This window comes from Engystomops pustulosus, chromosome 3 (assembly GCF_040894005.1).
Source record: "Engystomops pustulosus chromosome 3, aEngPut4.maternal, whole genome shotgun sequence".
NCBI lineage: Eukaryota > Metazoa > Chordata > Amphibia > Anura > Leptodactylidae > Engystomops > Engystomops pustulosus.
This window is the reverse complement of record NC_092413.1, coordinates 156215681-156233586: the sequence shown is the minus strand read 5'-3', so window position 1 is coordinate 156233586 and position 17906 is coordinate 156215681. Positions and strand designations below refer to the sequence as shown.

Below are 17906 nucleotides of genomic sequence, written 5' to 3'. Positions count from 1 at the left end.
CTTGCTCAGATACAATAAATGTGCTTCTGAATCTTTATGTAGTAAATATGTAAACTGCTACTTTAACCCCTAGGCGCACCAGGACGTTATAGTACGTCCCCGGGGCTAGATGCTTAGCGCACGGGGACGTTCTATAACGTCCTGCTTCTGGCACCGGCTCACGAACGGAGCCGGTACCAGAAGCAGCGGCTGTCAGCTGTCTAGTACAGCTGACAGCCTGCGCTAACACCCGCGATCGGAGCCGGCTCCGATCGCGGGTGTTAACCCCTTACACGCTGCGGTCAAACATGACCGCGGCGTGTAAGGGTGTTTGCGCTGTGGATCGGATCCCCCGCGCCGCTTACCGGGGGATCAGAGCATCACTGGTTTAAGTTCAAGTATGTATAAGTAAAAATATGCAAAAACACTTAACACTACACATTATAATAAATAAAAAATAAATACATAAAATATACCGTATTTTCTGGACTATAAGACGCACTTTTTTTCCCCAGAAGATGGGGAAAAAACAGTGGTGCGTCTTATAGTCCGGATGTAGCTGCAGGAGGGAATGGAGGGCACCCGGCTGCGCTCTGCCAGCTAATGCTGGCAGTAAGCGCAGCCCTTCACAGTGAAGCGCAGCGGCTGTGCTGAGTGCCGCTGCGCTCCTCTCCTCCTCTCAGCCCTCCACTGCTGGAGGGAATGGATGGCAGCACCCATGCGCTCTGCCGTCCACAGGGCACGATATACAGGAGCTTTGTGGCAGAGCAGGAGCGCAGCAGTGGAGAGAGAGGGGGAGGGGAAAGGCACTGACTCTGTGGCCAATCCCCGCTCGGCTTGTAAGTAGCCCGGGAGGCTCAGAGGGAAGAGAGAACATGAAGGCTGCTGGCAACTTGAGAAGAGGAACCTATACAGAGCTGTGTGCAGTGTCTGACCTGTAACTTCTCACAGGATCAGATAAGTGATAAGTGCTCCCTTCCCCCGGTCTCTGCTCTCACACTCTTAACCCCTTGTTGCCTGGTATGTAGTGGCTGCTGTCTTGTAAAGGTAATTTATCCCACAGACCAAGCTCTTGTGGCCATTGTACAAGGACTGTCACCTCCTGTGTCCCCTCCTCCTCATAGATTGTAAGCTCTTGTGACCATTGTACAAGCACTGTCACCCCCTGTGTCCTCCTCCTCATAGATTGTAAGCTCTTGTGGCCATTGTACAAGGACTGTCATCTCCTGTGTCCCCTCCTCCTCATAGATTGTAAGCTCTTGTGGCCATTGTACAAGGACTGTCATCTCCTGTGTCCCCTCCTCCTCATAGATTGTAAGCTCTTGTGGCCATTGTACAAGGACTGTCATCCCCTGTGTCCTCCTCCTCATAGATTGTAAGCTCTTGTGGCCATTGTACAAGGACTGTCATCCCCTGTGTCCTCCTCCTCATAGATTGTAAGCTCTTGTGGCCATTGTACAAGGACTGTCATCCCCTGTGTCCTCCTCCTCATAGATTGTAAGCTCTTGTGACCATTGTACAAGGACTGTCATCTCCTGTGCCCCCTCCTCCTCATAGATTGTAAGCTCTTGTGGCCATTGTACAAGCACTGTCACCTCCTGTGTCCCCTCCTCCTCATAGATTGTAAGCTCCTGTGACCATTGTACAAGCATTGTCATCTCCTGTGTCCCCTCCTCCTCATAGATTGTAAGCTCTTGTGGCCATTGTACAAGCACTGTCATCTCCTGTGTCCCCTCCTCCTCATAGATTGTAAGCTCTTGTGGCCATTGTACAAGCACTGTCATCTCCTGTGTCCCCTCCCCATAGATTGTAAGCTCTTGTGGCCATTGTACAAGCACTGTCACGTCCTGTGCCCCCTCCTTCTCATAGATTGTAAGCTCTTGTGGCCATTGTACAAGCACTGTCACGTCCTGTGCCCCCTCCTTCTCATAGATTGTGAGCTCTTGTGGCCATTGTACAAGCACTGTCACGTCCTGTGCCCCCTTCTTCTCATAGATTGTAAGCTCTTGTGGCCATTGTACAAGCACTGTCACGTCCTGTGCCCCCTCCTTCTCATAGATTGTAAGCTCCTGTGACCATTGTACAAGCATTGTCATCTCCTGTGTCCCCTCCTCCTCATAGATTGTAAGCTCTTGTGGCCATTGTACAAGGACTGTCATCTCCTGTGTCCCCTCCTCCTCATAGATTGTAAGCTCTTGTGGCCATTGTACAAGGACTGTCATCTCCTGTGTCCCCTCCTCCTCATAGATTGTAAGCTCTTGTGGCCATTGTACAAGCACTGTCACCTCCTGTGTACCCTCCTTCTTATAGATTGTAAGCTCTTGTGGCCATTGTACAAGGACTGTCATCCCCTGTGTCCCCTCCTCCTCATAGATTGTAAGCTCCTGTGAGCATTGTACAAGCATTGTCACCTCCTGTGTACCCTCCTTCTTATAGATTGTAAGCTCTTGTGGCCATTGTACAAGCACTGTCATCTCCTGTGTCCCCTCCCCATAGATTGTAAGCTCCTGTGACCATTGCACAAGCATTGTCATCTCCTGTGTCCCCTCCCCATAGATTGTATGCTCTTGTCACCATTGTCACATATACTCATACCTATGCAGCCCTGGTAACTCTTGAGACCTCCTGAATACATGCCAACATAATTCTATATCGCTGCTCGCCCCTGCCCCTCTCCAAAGAGAAACATGGCTGCACTGCACCGCCCAGTTACTTTACTGTTACTTTATTAAATATTTTAGCATACTATTTGGGGAAAAAAACATTTTTTCTTATTTCTCCTCCTCTAAAACCTATGTGCGTCTTATGGTCCAGTGCGTCTTATAGTCCGAAAAATACGGTAAGCCCCTAAAATGTCACTTTCCCATAAAAACACTTAATAAAGTATAAAAAGCATAAAAACACAAAAAACCCCGCATATTTGGTATTGCCGCGTCCGTAACAATCTGTATAATAAAACAGAATCGTTACTGGACCCGCACGATACACGCCGTAGAAAAAAAACGCAAAAACGTTCCGAAAAAAGATAATTTTTAATTAATACCCTATAAAAAAAATGCTCTAAAAAGTAATTTAAAAAATGTTATGCACTCCAAAATAAGCCCACTAAAAAGAACAACTCTTCTCGCAAAAAATAAGCCCCTAACTAGATTTGTCAGCCGAAAAATAAAAAAGTTATGCATATGAAAAGATGATGATGCTAAAATTAACAAGATTTTCTCCAAATTGGTTTTTATTCAGTACAATTGAATAAAATACACAAAACCCCCACATATTTGGTATCCCTGCCTCCGTAACAATCTGCATAATAAAACAGAATCGTTATTAGATCCGCAAAGTTAACCCCGTAAAAAACAAAACAAAAAAAAGCTCCAGAAAAAAAGATCATTTTCAATTAATACCCTATAAAAATGCTCTAAAAAGGGATTTAAAAAATGTTATGCACTCTAAAATAAGACCACTAAAAAGAACAATCCTTCTTGCAAAAAATAAGCCCTTAAACAGATTTGTGAGGCGAAAAATAAAAAAGTTATGCATATGAAAGACGGTGATGCTAAAAGTAACAACATTTTTGCCAAATTACTTTTTATGCACTAAAAATGGGAAAAAAATAAAAAAATCTATATCAATGAGGTCTTTTTGTAATTGTGGCGACCCATAGAATAAAAATAATATACTAGTTTTATGGTATGGTAAACAGCCAAAAAAAAAACCCCATAAAAATCTTCCTGAAAAGTGATGATTTTCATTTCCTCCACCAACAAAGAGTTAATAAAATCTCACCAATTAGCCTATAGATTCCCCCAAATTACGTACCAGAAAAGTGCATCTCATGTGGCAAAAGAAATAAGCCCCTATAGGTCCACATTAAAAAAAGGAAAAAATTATAGCCTGTACAATGTGACATAGCAAATCTGCTCTGGATGGCGCCTCCTTCCCTTCTATGCCCGGCTGTGCGCCCATACAGCAGGTTACCACCACATATGGGGTATCCGTGTACTCGGGAGAAATTGGGTAACAAACTTTGTGGAGCCTTTATTCATTTAATCCATTGTAAATGTTTAATTTTCCACCCAAAATGAGTGTATTGTGAAAAAATATTACAATTTGCAGACTGCACCACCATTTTGTTTTAACCCCTATTAAACACCTAAAGGGTTAACAAACTTCTTAAAAGTGGTTTTTCATACGTTGAGGTGTGTAGTTTCCACAATGGGGTAATTTACGAGTCTCACTATTATTTAGGCCTCTCAGTGTCAATTAGAAGTTGAGCAGGTCCATCTAAATATAGGTTTTGGTGATTTTACAAAAAATTTGAAAAATGAATCCTAAATTCTGAGCCTCATAACATTCTAGTAAAATATGTGGAATCTTAAAAAACCATGCCAACATAAAGCAGACATTTGGGAAATGTAAGTTATGAATTTATTTGGGAGCTATGACTATCTGCATCAAAAGTAGAGAATTTAGAACGTTGAAAATAAAGAATTTTTCCAAATTTTTGCCAAATTTAGTTTTTTTTCATAACTAAACACAAAAGATATAATCCAAATCTCAAAATCCCCTGGATATCTCATAGCGTTCCAAAACTATAACCACTTATAGTGACACAGGTCAGATTTGAAGAATGGGGCCGCGTCCTTAAGGCCAAAATAGGCTGTGTCCCCTAGGGGTTAACATATGTATTCAATGTTATGTGTATTGTTTTTTCAGGAATCATGGGTAAAGAAGGAAGACAAGCTGTAAGGAACAGCGACTATGCAATTGCGAGGTTTCGGTTCCTCTCAAAACTTCTTTTGGTGCATGGTCACTACTACTACATTAGAATAGCAACTCTTGTACAGTACTTTTTTTATAAGGTATGTTCATATATTAAGTATAGTTATTGAGACCTGTAATTATTTCTGCACTGTCACATAAATTTACATCAGGGATATGTCTGGTTACTTCTTTCTTATGGCATTTTGTACCTGTACGTGGTATGGTTACATTGTCCTCACACTAAGAGATACAGTAGCCATTGGTAGCTAAGCCGGCTGAGACACCTGTCAAAGTGGGCCCCAATACAAACAGTATGCAGTTTTCATGCAATGCATTTGACCTAAAAAAGGCCATAAAATTCTTATACATATTACAGGAGGATAGCAGACTGGGAACACAACAGCGCTCATAGGATAATACCGTTTGGTTCAGGGTATATGACGTGGTTGAAAAGTCGCTTACCTGGGTGAGTTGTGCTTAAACATAAGGCACAACTCTCGTATTGGCGTGTGAGGTTATGGTTGGGGTGCAGCCGGTGTCTTTGGGTATTCCAGGCACGAGATGCTAGATCGGCTGGAGTCAGAAAGTAGGTGCAGTGAAGCCAAGAGCGGGAGGCGCACAACCAGACCAGACAATGGTTCCAAAAAGATTTTCTTTTAATTTCAATTACGGAGGAAACACAACGCGTTTCGGGGATCTGTGGTCCCCTTTTTCAAGTGGATAAGTGATCTGTTGGTTGACGGAGGGCAAAGGTGTATATATACAGACACAACAATTCATGGTAAAATCAGAGGTATGAATTAATACAATCATCAGATAAAAACCATAATTATGAGGATCACAAATGAGTTGATAAAAAGGTAAATAAACCAATGCATACTCTCATCATGGGTATAAAACATAATAAATACGGTAATAATCATGATGAAATTAACATAGGGATTAAAGTAGAGATCCTCTACTTTTATCCCTATGTTGATTTCATCACAATTATTACCGTATTTTTCGGCCTATAAGGCGCACCGGACTATAAGGCGCACCTCTAATAAATGCCTGCTAAGACATCTCGGTTCATATATAAGGCACACTGGAGTATAAGGCGCAGGATCAAATGCAGTACCTAAAAATGACCAGCAGGTGGCAGACCTGTGCACAGTTCAAGCCAGCTACACTTCCCGGGAAACTTGTCTTCAGCGTGTCAGAGAGCTCCGATCTCAGAGGTATGGGCTGCTGGGGGTTAATGCAGGGTGATGCAGCAGGGGTTAAACGGTCTCCCTCTGCCCCTTCTCCTCCCCTCCTCAGCCAGGGTGTTATTCCTGTGGGGTTCCATGTGGCTCCTTCTCTTTCCCCTGTTACAGGGCTGTCAGGTATGGGGGATTGTTTACTGATGATGATGATTGCCTGGTGGTCGGCACTATGGCAGCTCCGGTCTCTCCGTGCTAGGGGAGGGCAGGATGGGCACAATGTTAGTTGTGGTGCCAGGGCACTTCAAGAGCTAGGGACCCTGTATACTGTGTGGGAAGGTGCAGGAAATTTCTGGGGATGGAGCTATTAAACACTGGTAAATGTACAGAACATCTTGTCTGTAGTACATTTCTGTATAAGTTCATATATAAGGCGCACCGGCCTTACGGTATTTATTTATTATGTTTTATACCCATGATGAGAGTATGCATTGGTTTATTTACCTTTTTATCAACTCATTTGTGATCCTCATAATTATGTTTTTTATCTGATGATTGTATTAATTCATACCTCTGATTTTATCATGAATTGTTTTGGTTCACTCAATCACTTTATTTATTTATGGATTAATTTATCGATATAGACAAACATCGATAATACGAACCACAGACTTTTAATGGAATATTCATTTATTTATGTACATTATCCAATGTCTGTTATCCCTTTATAACTATTTTAATTTGTGTACAGATCCCCTTGTTTTCTTTCTGTACCAACTCTTATGTCTGTATATATACACCTTTGCCCTCCGTCAACCAACAGATCACTTATCCACTTGAAAAAGGGGACCACAGATCCCCGAAACGCATTGTGTTTCCTCCTTAAATAAAAAGAAAATCTTTTTGGAACCATTGTCTGGTCTGGTTGTGCGCCTTCAGCTCTTGGCTTTACTGCACCTACTTATACATATTACAGGCAGTACCCGGGTTACATACAAGATAAGTTCCATAGCTTTGTTCTTAAGTTGAACTTGTATGTAAGTTGAAACTGTCAAAAAAAAAATTTTGCCCCAGTGACAATTGGAGTTTCAACATTTTTTACTGTAATGGGAACAAGGATTATCAAAAAAGCTTCATTACAGACACATTACAGCTGATTATTGCCTGGGACTATAGTAAAGCTTTCAGAGAACTTCACCGGAGGTCACAGTGGGCAGAGGGGTCCGTCTGTAACTATGGGTCATCTGTAAGTCGGGTGTCCTTAAGTAGTGGACTGCCTGTGCATATAATCATTAATTTTACTGCAAATAAATTTGTCCACTAAATATATTGGTGGTATTGATAAAACATATCGCTGAAAACCTTATATAAAGCTACAATGTGTAAGTAGAGGTATCGGGTCATCAGGAGTGAGCAAATTCCACAAATGTAACAGATGTCTCCATAGTAGCGCCTCCTGTAGGCCATCATTGGAGAATGTGTATTTATTTTGTATATCAAGTAAAATAAATACATTTGCTAAATATCTTTATCTGTAGTTTTAAAATAATGAATCTTTACATAAACCTTTTTGTAATGCAAAGTCTTGGAGTATCACAACTGTTTTCCCAGATATAACTAGATTTACACTTAGTAGTCACTGATATGAATACGGGACAAATAAGTTGCATATTGCTGCTTTAAATTGTATGTGAAGATTGCTATCTCAGCATTGTTGTTTTTTGGATCTATGTGGATTGCCATTTCCAATTTTCTTTTCCACTAAAGAGCAGCAAACTGAAAATGACAGAGAGACATATACACGTCGTATATATGTCCCCTATAAGCCAGGGATGGGCGCAAGGCGCCGTACGGAGCAGTACCATGCCGCACACATGCGGCACTGTACCGTTCCGTGCCCGGAGAAAAGATAGGACATGTCCTTTCTTTACCCGTAATACGGCGCTGTGCGCCATGTTTCTCTATGGAGAGTGTCCACCTCTTCTCCTGGGCGATGTCGTGTGCCCGCCGTGCTACAGTAGGCCGGGCACACGTTCGTCTGAATGCAGCCTTAAGACACCAGTGACTTCCTAAGCACCCCATAGACTTATATCATGCTGTCCTATTTCTTTCCAGATGTTTACTGGACTTATCTTTTATATATCACTATTTATAGCATTTTACTATATAAAGTAAAATATAGGTATTAAATATAATTTGTAATTTTTGTCTTTCAGAATGTGTGTTTTATCACACCACAATTTTTGTATCAGTTCTATTGTTTATTTTCTCAGCAGGTAAGTGTATTGTAACTGGTTTCCCCTAATGTTTCTTCTAAAAGTTTATAAACCAAAATGTTCACTAATGCTCAAGTAACCTCCTATATGTCATGTGCTTTGTATACAGGACAAATTCACCTTCTAATATTTGTAAACTACCGTATAAACTAGAGTAAAAGCAGAGGTACACAAAAAAGTGGGAAGACCGATTGACTTGAGTATTAGCCTAGGACGGGAAATGCATTGGTAGGAGCCTCACCACAGTATATACATATAGCCTGCCAGCCCGTGCCCAGTATGCCCAACCTATAAAAAAATAAATTAAGTACTCGCCTTTCCAACACCCCCCACAGGTCCTCTTTTTTTTTCTTCCTGTGCTTCAGCAGTGACGCTTCCCTGCGCAGCACAGGAAGGAAGATGAGAAACAGTGGGCTGTGACGGAAAGGCGAGGTCTGAGTTCATTTTTTGTGCTGAAAAACTCTGCTTATACTCAAGTATATACAGTAACTTTATGATGATATTTTTTGGAAGCAAGAATATTTGGCTCAGCTCCTCTCACTTGTTACCATGCAACTTGCAGAATACACTGGTTACATCAGGTTGCATTATCAGACTTCAGTCTACTTTGTTTTCTGTAACCGTTAGTTTATGTAGTCACTTCATATATTTGTAGTCTGTGAAAATATGTGCGGGAGAGAGAATGCATGTGAAACATTTGTAGATTATAAATTTGACTGTGGATTGGCTGACTCAAATACATTGCTGCTTAAATGCAGAACAAATACTGATCATACAAAAAAATCATACAATGCTGCATTCATTCAGAAGTTTGTGTTAGATGTATGTAACCAAAATACTCATAAAACGTGGAACACTTTTTTTACATGACTATTTCTGCATTTTCTTTCAGACACTGTATGACAGTGTGTATCTGACTTTGTACAATATTTGTTTCACTTCCTTACCTATTCTGATGTACAGTCTGTTTGAACAACATGTGCATCCACATGTGTTACACACCAAACCTGGTCTCTATAGGTGAGTATATTTTTGTCGGCTGTTTTACTTAATATCTGTTAAGTGCTTTTGTCCAGTGCCCTGACGCTGCATATTTTTCCCAAATGCCTTATAGCCAGCTTGTCACAACATATGGTTAAAAATAAACTGCTAAAAAAAGGCAACACTGAAGTAACTTATCCTTGATCTGAATGAATAAAATATTATTGTTGAATACTTTGTTCTGTACAAAGTTGAATGTGCTGACCACAAAATCACAAACCAATCATCAATGGAAGTTTATTACCCAATGGAGGCCTGGACTATAGTCACCATCATACAAGCTGGCCAGTCCATAGCTTCAATGCCTTCATCTTACTGCTGACACACTCCAGCCACATGAGGTCTTGAAGTGTCCTGAATTAATAGGAACCCAGGGCCAACGCACCAGCATATGGTCTCACAAGGGGTCTGAGGATCTCATCTCTGTACCTAATGGCAGTCAGGTACACATGGAGGGCTTTGCGCTCCTTCAAAGAAATGCCACCCCACACTATTACTGACCCACTGGCAATCCGTCATGCTGAAGGATATTGCAGGCAGCAGATCACTATCTCCATGGCGTCTACAAACTCTGTTACATGTGCTCAGTGTGAACCGGCTTTCATCTGTGAAGAGCACAGGCGCCAGTTGCGAATTTGCCAATCCTGTTGTTCCCTGGCAAATGCCAAGCATCCTGCACAGTGTTAGGCTGTGAGCACAACCCCCATCTGTGGACGACTTGCCCTCATACCATCCTCATGGAGTCAATTTCTAACCATTTGTGCAGTCACATGGACATTTGTGGCTCTAGCAGTGCACCTCCTGTTCCTCCTTGCACAAAGGCGGAGGTAGCGGTCCTGCTGGTGGGTTGTTGCCCTCTTACGGCCACCTCAATTGTCTCCTAATAGGGCCTCTAAGCTGTGGACACTACGCTGACAGGCACAGCAAACCTTCTGGCCACAACTTGAATTCATGTGCCATCCTGGATGAGCTGCACTTCCTGAGCAACTTGTGTGGGTTGTAGTCTGTCTCATTCTACCACGAGTGTAAGAGCACCACCAACATTCAAAATCGATCAAAACATCCGCCAGAATGCATAGGTGCTGAGATCTGGTCTGTGGTCCCAACCTGCAGAACCACTCCTTTGAGTGTGTCTTGCTAATTGCCAAAAATTTCCACGTGTTGTCTATTCCATTTGCACAAGCGCATGTGAAATTCATTGTCAATCAGTGTTGCTTCCTAAGTGGACAGTTTGATTTCACAGAACTTTGATTTACTTGGAGTTATATTGTGTTATTCAATGGTTCCCTTTATTTTTTTTTGAGCATTGTAGATAGTTGGCACTGATTTTAATTTTTCTGTTACTGAATCTACACTTCTAAGCACACTTCTTTATACTTAAATGATATTAAATGTCATTTTATTTCTAATTATTCCTACAGAGACATTAGTAAAAATGCCCTTCTCGGTTTTAAACCGTTCCTTTACTGGACCTTTCTAGGCTTTGGGCATGCCTTTATTTTCTTTTTTGGGTCTTACTTTCTAATGGGTGAAGATACATCTCTCCTTGGAAATGGCCAGGTATGTATTTGTTTAGTATGTGAATAATATTATATTATCTACGTGCTGGCAGGTAGAAATATGACAGGACCTCAGGGTGACCTGCATTATACATAACAAGGCACTGTTGGTGGGCTTACGGTGGGTAAAGTGCTGACAGGTTCCCTTTAAATTTTGACTTTTAGTGTTTTATTACAGACTCTGGTCGTGTTGCCTGCACCTGTCGGTTAGTTATTTCTTGACCGACCCCCCCCCCCCCCCTTCAGACGGAATCCTCGAGATCTCAGGCTACCTGCACACCAATGTGTGTGTGTTAACAGGTTGCAAACAACGGTGCCATGCTCCATTGTTTGTGGCCTGTATGTCATAGGCTGAATGCGCTGATAATAATCAAAGAAGACTTGTCAAGTTGTAAACACTGGCAGGAATAGTTTGCAGCCCAGGTACTTGACTCACACGGGGCAGAAGAAACTACAGCTGTGTGAGCTTATAGGAAGTCATAGGGTTGTATGCTAGCTGTAACAACGGCTAACACACAGCCAAAAATAACATTTGTGTACATTTCGTCTGACACAGCTGCTGTGTACATCTATGCAGGGAAAACCGAATCTCTGTCTGCAGGCTAACCAGCAGGCTTGACTGGATGTATTAAATAAAAGGACCTATTTACCAGGGGTCTGGAAGTAAGATCTGAAACGATCAGCTGTGAGGTTTCTGATGAGTCTCTTTAGATTAAACTTTGACTTATGGTATTTATTTATGTAATAAAAATGTAACTAGTTCAGTGCCAGTGTGTACTTTACTTACATCCCATCTAGTGAATTTTCTGCACCATCCATGTCTTTGTCTTGTTAGTACTATGTCTTTTATGGGAGTTATCACTAGTTGTATTGCTAAATACTCTGCAGTCTATACAACCATATAGCATTTTTTTAATGCATTAGCTTGTACCATGCTTTTATTTTCTGTTTTCACAACATTATAAAACATATATTGGTATGAAATTGACGCAAAACATTAGCATCTTTTTCCTAAAACAATATCTGGCTTAATATTTTGTAAAAGGGGTAAATCTTTATAATCTATATTTTATAAAAGGATGTTTTTCTTCTTTTTTTTTTTTTCCTCCCCTTACCCCAGTAGTAGGGCTATATATGTGCATGGTCTGAGCTCAGTATTACAGCTGAGCCTTAGTTACTTGAATGGGGTGAACTGCAATAACAAACTCGGCCAGTAGACGAGTTCAGGGCTGTTTGTGCTAAAAGAACAGACCCTCTAACATTCTTTATCAGTGCCTTTAAGAGCCCATTGCTTTTCATATCCTTCTGATTCTGTTGGATAGGATAGATATAGAATATATAGTATCTTTACACATTTTATTCACTTTATTAAACTGCAATTATTATAATGCATCTTTCTATAGTGCTATCATATTCCACAGCGCTTTACAGATAATTATATCCATCTAGCTATCTAATGTGTATGAATCCTCTTCTTCCACTGATAAGGGATAAGGATCAAGGAATCATCTGCCTGGGGGAAAAAGGCCAAAGGGCAACAAGAGGTTTTTTGTATTTTTTGTGATTGTAATGTATTACTGTAAGAAACCACAGGTCAATGGGCATGTGAGTTACAAACTCATAACCAAAAAGTGGATTATATATTGGAAAAATGCTCATGGGACAAAACAGGCCTTAACTATTTGATATATGTTGTATTCCTTATATTAATATTTTTTTCTTTAGAAAGGTGTGCTCTAAAGAAAATTATGGCAAGGCCTGGAAAATGACTGTTCATTCTCCTTAACACATTTTAATATGCAACTAGTGACCTTCCACTTTGTATGTTCATTGCTATGCTCTTGCTTTATCTCTTGGCTCTACTTCTCTTCCCTTTTCCTCCTTTCCATGCTATGCATGCCATCAGATATTGAAGCCTAACAGGCAACTGGTAAGAGTATCCATGTGAGAGAGGAATAGCGGTAGTTTAGTTGCAGTGGTGTCATTTATCGTATTTTACTGTAGCATGGTGATGTAACGCCTCAGAAACGCTTTGGAAAGTAACACTTTTTTGTAACGGTTAGAGTTCCTTTAATTATGTAAGCCAAGTTCACATCTGTTAGGTCTTCAGTTATTTCTTTCATTTATTATGTGCCAAAATCAGGAGTGGAACAACAAACGGATCAGGTGCAAGTATTTCCGTTATACTTTACCTCATACCTTATGGACCTGTTTTTTTTGTGTTGGAGCTCTCCAGGTTTTGGCCCACAATAACTTATCCAATTAACTGTAGATATAACAGAGATGAAAAGAGACCTTTTGGCCAAGTTGTTTTCAGGTAACGCATCCCAAAATGTAGAGCTCTTGTGTCTTCCTGTCAATGGAGTCTGAAGAAACACTTTCCGTTTGTTGGCTTTATTTCCTATACTGCAGAAGCGGGTCAGCTTCATCGCTGATGTTAGAGATTTTTATCTAGGGCTTAAACGGCCCTTACTTCATGTTGTAAGGTGACTTTCAAATTAACCCTTTTCTTGGCTGCCCTGTACCGGGAGGAGAAAACAAAAAACCAAAACACATCAGTCTCTTAGTGTATGTAAAAATATTCCTCAGTTTATTAGTCTCAGCTGCATATATCAAAGAAAAACAGCATTGGGGGGGCTTGACAAGGGGATAGAATACTGAAATGCTATTGGCCATAATGAATTTTACCAGGACATTCTCCAAAAAGGTTACTAAATTATGCACGGTCTTCCCAGGCCTTGTTTCTCAGACAAATTTCCCTTGTGTTAGCTCTGTTAAGGCAAAATATGGCCTTCACACAAAGGAGCTGCAGACAGATAAGAGCTAAAAATGAAAACACAGAGATTTCACACCGGATGGAGTTTGATGTTGATGGAGTGGGCAACATAATAGCGCCCCCCCCCCACGTCAGACCTAAAATGGCCACTGTTTGGTTCTCTTGGTCCAAGATGGCCGCTGTAGAGGAATATATCATTAACACTAGGAAGGAAAGAGCATTAAGTGGAGAGAAAAAATCGCCTTCCTCTGATAACATAACGTTTATACTCGAGTGTAAGCTAAGTTTTTCAAGCAGGCTGGCGAAACACTATGGGGGCAGACGCGGGCTGGCGTTGTACTAGGGGGCAGACGCGGGCTGGCGTTGTACTAGGGGGGCAGACGCGGGCTGGCGTTGTACTAGGGGGGCAGACGCGGGCTGGCGTTGTACTAGGGGGGCAGACGCGGGCTGGCGTTGTACTAGGGGGGCAGACGCGGGCTGGCGTTGTACTAGGGGGGCAGACGCGGGCTGGCGTTGTACTAGGGGGGCAGACGCGGGCTGGCGTTGTACTAGGGGGGCAGACGCGGGCTGGCGTTGTACTAGGAGGGCAGACGCGGGCTATGTATTGGATGGAGGCTGTGACCAATGCATTTCCCACCCTAGGCTTATACTTGAGTCAATAGGTTTTTCCCAGTTTTTTTTGTGTTAAAATTATGTACCTCCGCTTATACTCGAATATATACAGAAAAGATGTTTGTTCAATGTTGTTCTCTTACAAAGAAAAGTTAGGCCCTACCCAGTGGTTGCTGATCAGTCAGGGTCTCAGTACTGAGACCCCTGCAGATTGCGAAAATGAGAGGTCCGTCGGACCCCCCGTCGCTCCGTCAGATTAATGGAGCAGACTGCCGCACATGACTGTTCTGCTCCAGTAATCTCTATTGAGCTGACTGAGATCGCCGAGCTGCGGGGTTCTCAGCACTGAGACCTAACTTCTTGGGAAAACCCCATTATACAAATTAAATATACAATTTTCAGGAGCACCTGATGTAGTTGGATATCATGTAAAGAAATTCACTGTATCCACAGCAATATACTACTACACTATTAATGTAACATTGTCACGTTTATGTTTAGATGTTTGGGAACTGGACATTTGGAACCTTGGTGTTTACAGTTATGGTTTTAACAGTGACTATGAAGGTGAGTTTTCCAGACTTTGTTTGTTTTCAATAGAATGTCACAGTAAAAATTTGCATAGCCTGTCTTTGAGTGGGAGCAGTACTACAACTAGCCATTAAACCCTTTATGGCGCTGTCTTCCTCCAGTTTTGTTGACTCTACTGTAATTAGCAGGTTAATGCAGGTGGGAGAGCCAGTGATTGCCAATGATTGCCCGTGCCATAGGCCTTTTATGTTTTTACAGTTAATTTTTTTGTTTAAAAAGCTACTCCTTTTTATTTTTCAGTTTACAGTGCTGTTTGGGTTCTTGTTCTCAGCAGAACCAAAGTGGTACCATTTAATATTCTGTGCAGTGCTTCGGGAAGCTGTCACTATTGATTGGCTGTTTCACTTTAACGATACCTTTTTGGAAAGTTTTTTTATTTTCCCCAATTAGTGTTCACCATATCCAATAATTCTTTTTTTTTTTTTTGTAATTAATTGGGCCTTCTCTTTATCACTCTTTGTAAGATATGGCTGCAGCAACGTTTCCTTGTGTTATTGGTACATTTCCTTAAAATGCACTGTGGAAATTTGATGTCAATTTTGGTCGTCCTTATCAAGCAAAATTCAAAATTTAGCTTTTAGCTGAGACAAGTCACTGCGCAACTCTTGGAAGCAATACAATCCAGCATAGTCTCCTCAACTGGGAAAATAGAGGAGTTCAAAATTGATGTGATCCTGCTGCGCCAAGACCAATTTGCGGGGTCGTGTAGGCAAAACACAGGATCGTATACATATCCCAGCTAGATAATACAGTCTGATTACAAAATTAAGAGCACCATCTGACCCACCATTTGGGTATTAAACATCTCGAGTACCCTAACCTGTTCCCTGGTCGTTCCCTGTTTGTTTGCTAAATCGCTCTCCAAATTTTCTGATATAATAAGGGAATCTCCCCCATGGAACAACTAGAGTCTGTCTGAATTGTTTAAATTACCAGAACTGGAGGCCTGAGCCATATTTCTATCCATGCCCTCACAGACGTATTTGATAATTGCTCCCTATGCTCCTTTTGAGCAGCTGAAAGTTGTGTATGACATTCCAAACTCTCAATTTTACAGGTACCTACAGGTCCAACATGCCCATAAAATCCAGTTTTCAAACCTGCCCCTCCTCTTGTCTAGCTATCCCCTAATAGGAGTACCTAAGTCGCTGGGCCCTCGAGGCTTTATATAAACATTATGCTCCCACCTAATCAAGGGCAAAGTGTCCTAGAAGCCCTGGAAAATGGAAAAGGTTGATCCCTGAGTTGCTTGCAGGGGTCCTGGGTTCTTCACAGCTTTGTTCCTTACAAGAATAACTTGGGCATCTTTTTGGATACCAGTAGATCGGGTGGGTATGAAAGGCTTACTAAAGGTTTACTAATGCAATGCTAGCTCCTGGGGCGGGCCCCAGCACCAGCACTTGGTCTCTTGTGTTTTTTAAATGCAAGTCATCATTTGCTGGTTATTTGAATATGATGGGAAACATGTTCATCTACAAACTGGGGAGAGACTGAATCCAAAATTTGTAAAGAAGTCAATGAAAGGTGGTAGAGGAAGTTTCATGATTTGAGGAATGTTTTCTGTGTCAGGAATTGGACCTCTCATACAGCTACATGACAGAGTGAATGCAAGTGTGTATCTGAACCTTCTTCAACAACTTGTGGTTCCTTCCTTGTGTTCTTCACTGAATAAGCCAGAAATGTTCATGCAGGGCAATACCCCCTGTCACACGGCAAAAAATTCCGTTCCTTGATACAGAAAACATTGAAACAATGAAATGGCCAGACCAGGACCCTGATCTAAACCCAATAAAATACCCCTGGAAAATCCTTAGCGAAAGAGTGATGGCCAAGAAACTCAAAACAGTCACAGAATTATGGAAGAGACCGGAAGATGAGTGAACCAAAATCCCACCAGAACAGTGTGAGAGACTAGTGATGTCCTGTGGCTACAGATGTGCTGAAGACATTCAAAGCAAAGGCCTGTGCACTTCCTACTGATTGCTGACTGTCAGAAAAATTTAGTTATACTCTAATTGTGATAACCACGTTTAAAAGGTTTTCTGTTGATATACTTTGGTAATTTTGTAAAATGTTGTAGTGGCATACTGTATCCGTTACAAAAAAAAATATCATGGTAATCAATGGAGATTATAAAAAAAAAAAAAAAAAATCAATTGATCATACATTATTCTCTAATTTGATCTCCATTGTAATGTTAATTGTGAAAGTGATGTGAATCACTTATTATCACTTTTATTATTATTATTATGTTTGCAGATGGCCCTTGAAACACAGTTCTGGACCTGGATAAATCATTTTGTCACCTGGGGTTCCATTGCATTTTATTTTATCTTTTCACTGTTTTATGGTGGAATTATCTGGTAAGAAGATTATCACCCCTAGTCTGCAGATGTCATGTATCATGAGAAATATTGCCTGTATTACACTTTTTTCCCTTTAGAGTTTGCAGGGATTGCTTATACCATTTTCATATGGCTTTGACCCAAGATGAACAGTCAAATCTTCTTTCCCTACCATGGCTTTGTAAACCGACTCGCTTAATCATAATGAGTTTCCGTTTACATAGCATTAGTCCAACTATGTTTTTTGGACCAAGCACAATCTCATGAAATCAGCCTAAGGTCTCTTGCCACGAGTGAGTTTGGAGCCAACTGGCATCCAACTCGCCTTGCGTGCTTGGTGGAACGTCTGTCCTGAACACTCATAAACCAATTCCTAACTGACATGCTGATGTTCCAGCAAGCATACAATGCAAGTTAGGCGCATCAAACTCTCTTGTGGGTCGAGAGGCCTAAAGCTCCATGCACACACATTGGGGCACATTTATCAATATATATTTATCAATATTTATAATTTTGCCCATGACAACCAATCACAGCACAACTTTCATTTTGCCAGTGCTCATGAATATTTTAAAGAGATTGTGATTGGTTGCCATGGGCAACTATAAATATTCTGACTTTCAGACAGCATGATAAATTACAAAAATAATACAGTACTCCAGGGTCCAGGTGAAACGGGTGAAAGCGCCAGCTGCAGATCTAAAAAAAATCCACTTTCAGCTTGATAACTGATATTCACTGGACAGTTTAGTTCTCATATATGTACTTACTTTATATGAAAA

General features: G+C 41.2%; 1 protein-coding gene across 8 annotated transcripts in view; it reads left to right on the top strand.

Annotated features, from left to right (window-relative positions):
• The window catches only part of ATP11B (ATPase phospholipid transporting 11B (putative)), an 88487-nt gene that overhangs the window by 53835 nt on the left and 16746 nt on the right, over window positions 1–17906 (top strand). For 6 of the 8 annotated variants that reach the window (XM_072142727.1, XM_072142723.1, XM_072142726.1 and 3 more), the window contains exons 22-28: window positions 4693–4838; window positions 8141–8200; window positions 9093–9220; window positions 10663–10801; window positions 12707–12730; window positions 14690–14755; window positions 17039–17142. In XM_072142727.1, the coding sequence (XP_071998828.1) occupies window positions 4693–4838; window positions 8141–8200; window positions 9093–9220; window positions 10663–10801; window positions 12707–12730; window positions 14690–14755; window positions 17039–17142 (667 nt within the window). The remainder of the gene's footprint in view (window positions 1–4692; window positions 4839–8140; window positions 8201–9092; window positions 9221–10662; window positions 10802–12706; window positions 12731–14689; window positions 14756–17038; window positions 17143–17906) is intronic. The other 2 variants (XM_072142725.1, XM_072142724.1) reach the window with 1 other exon arrangement.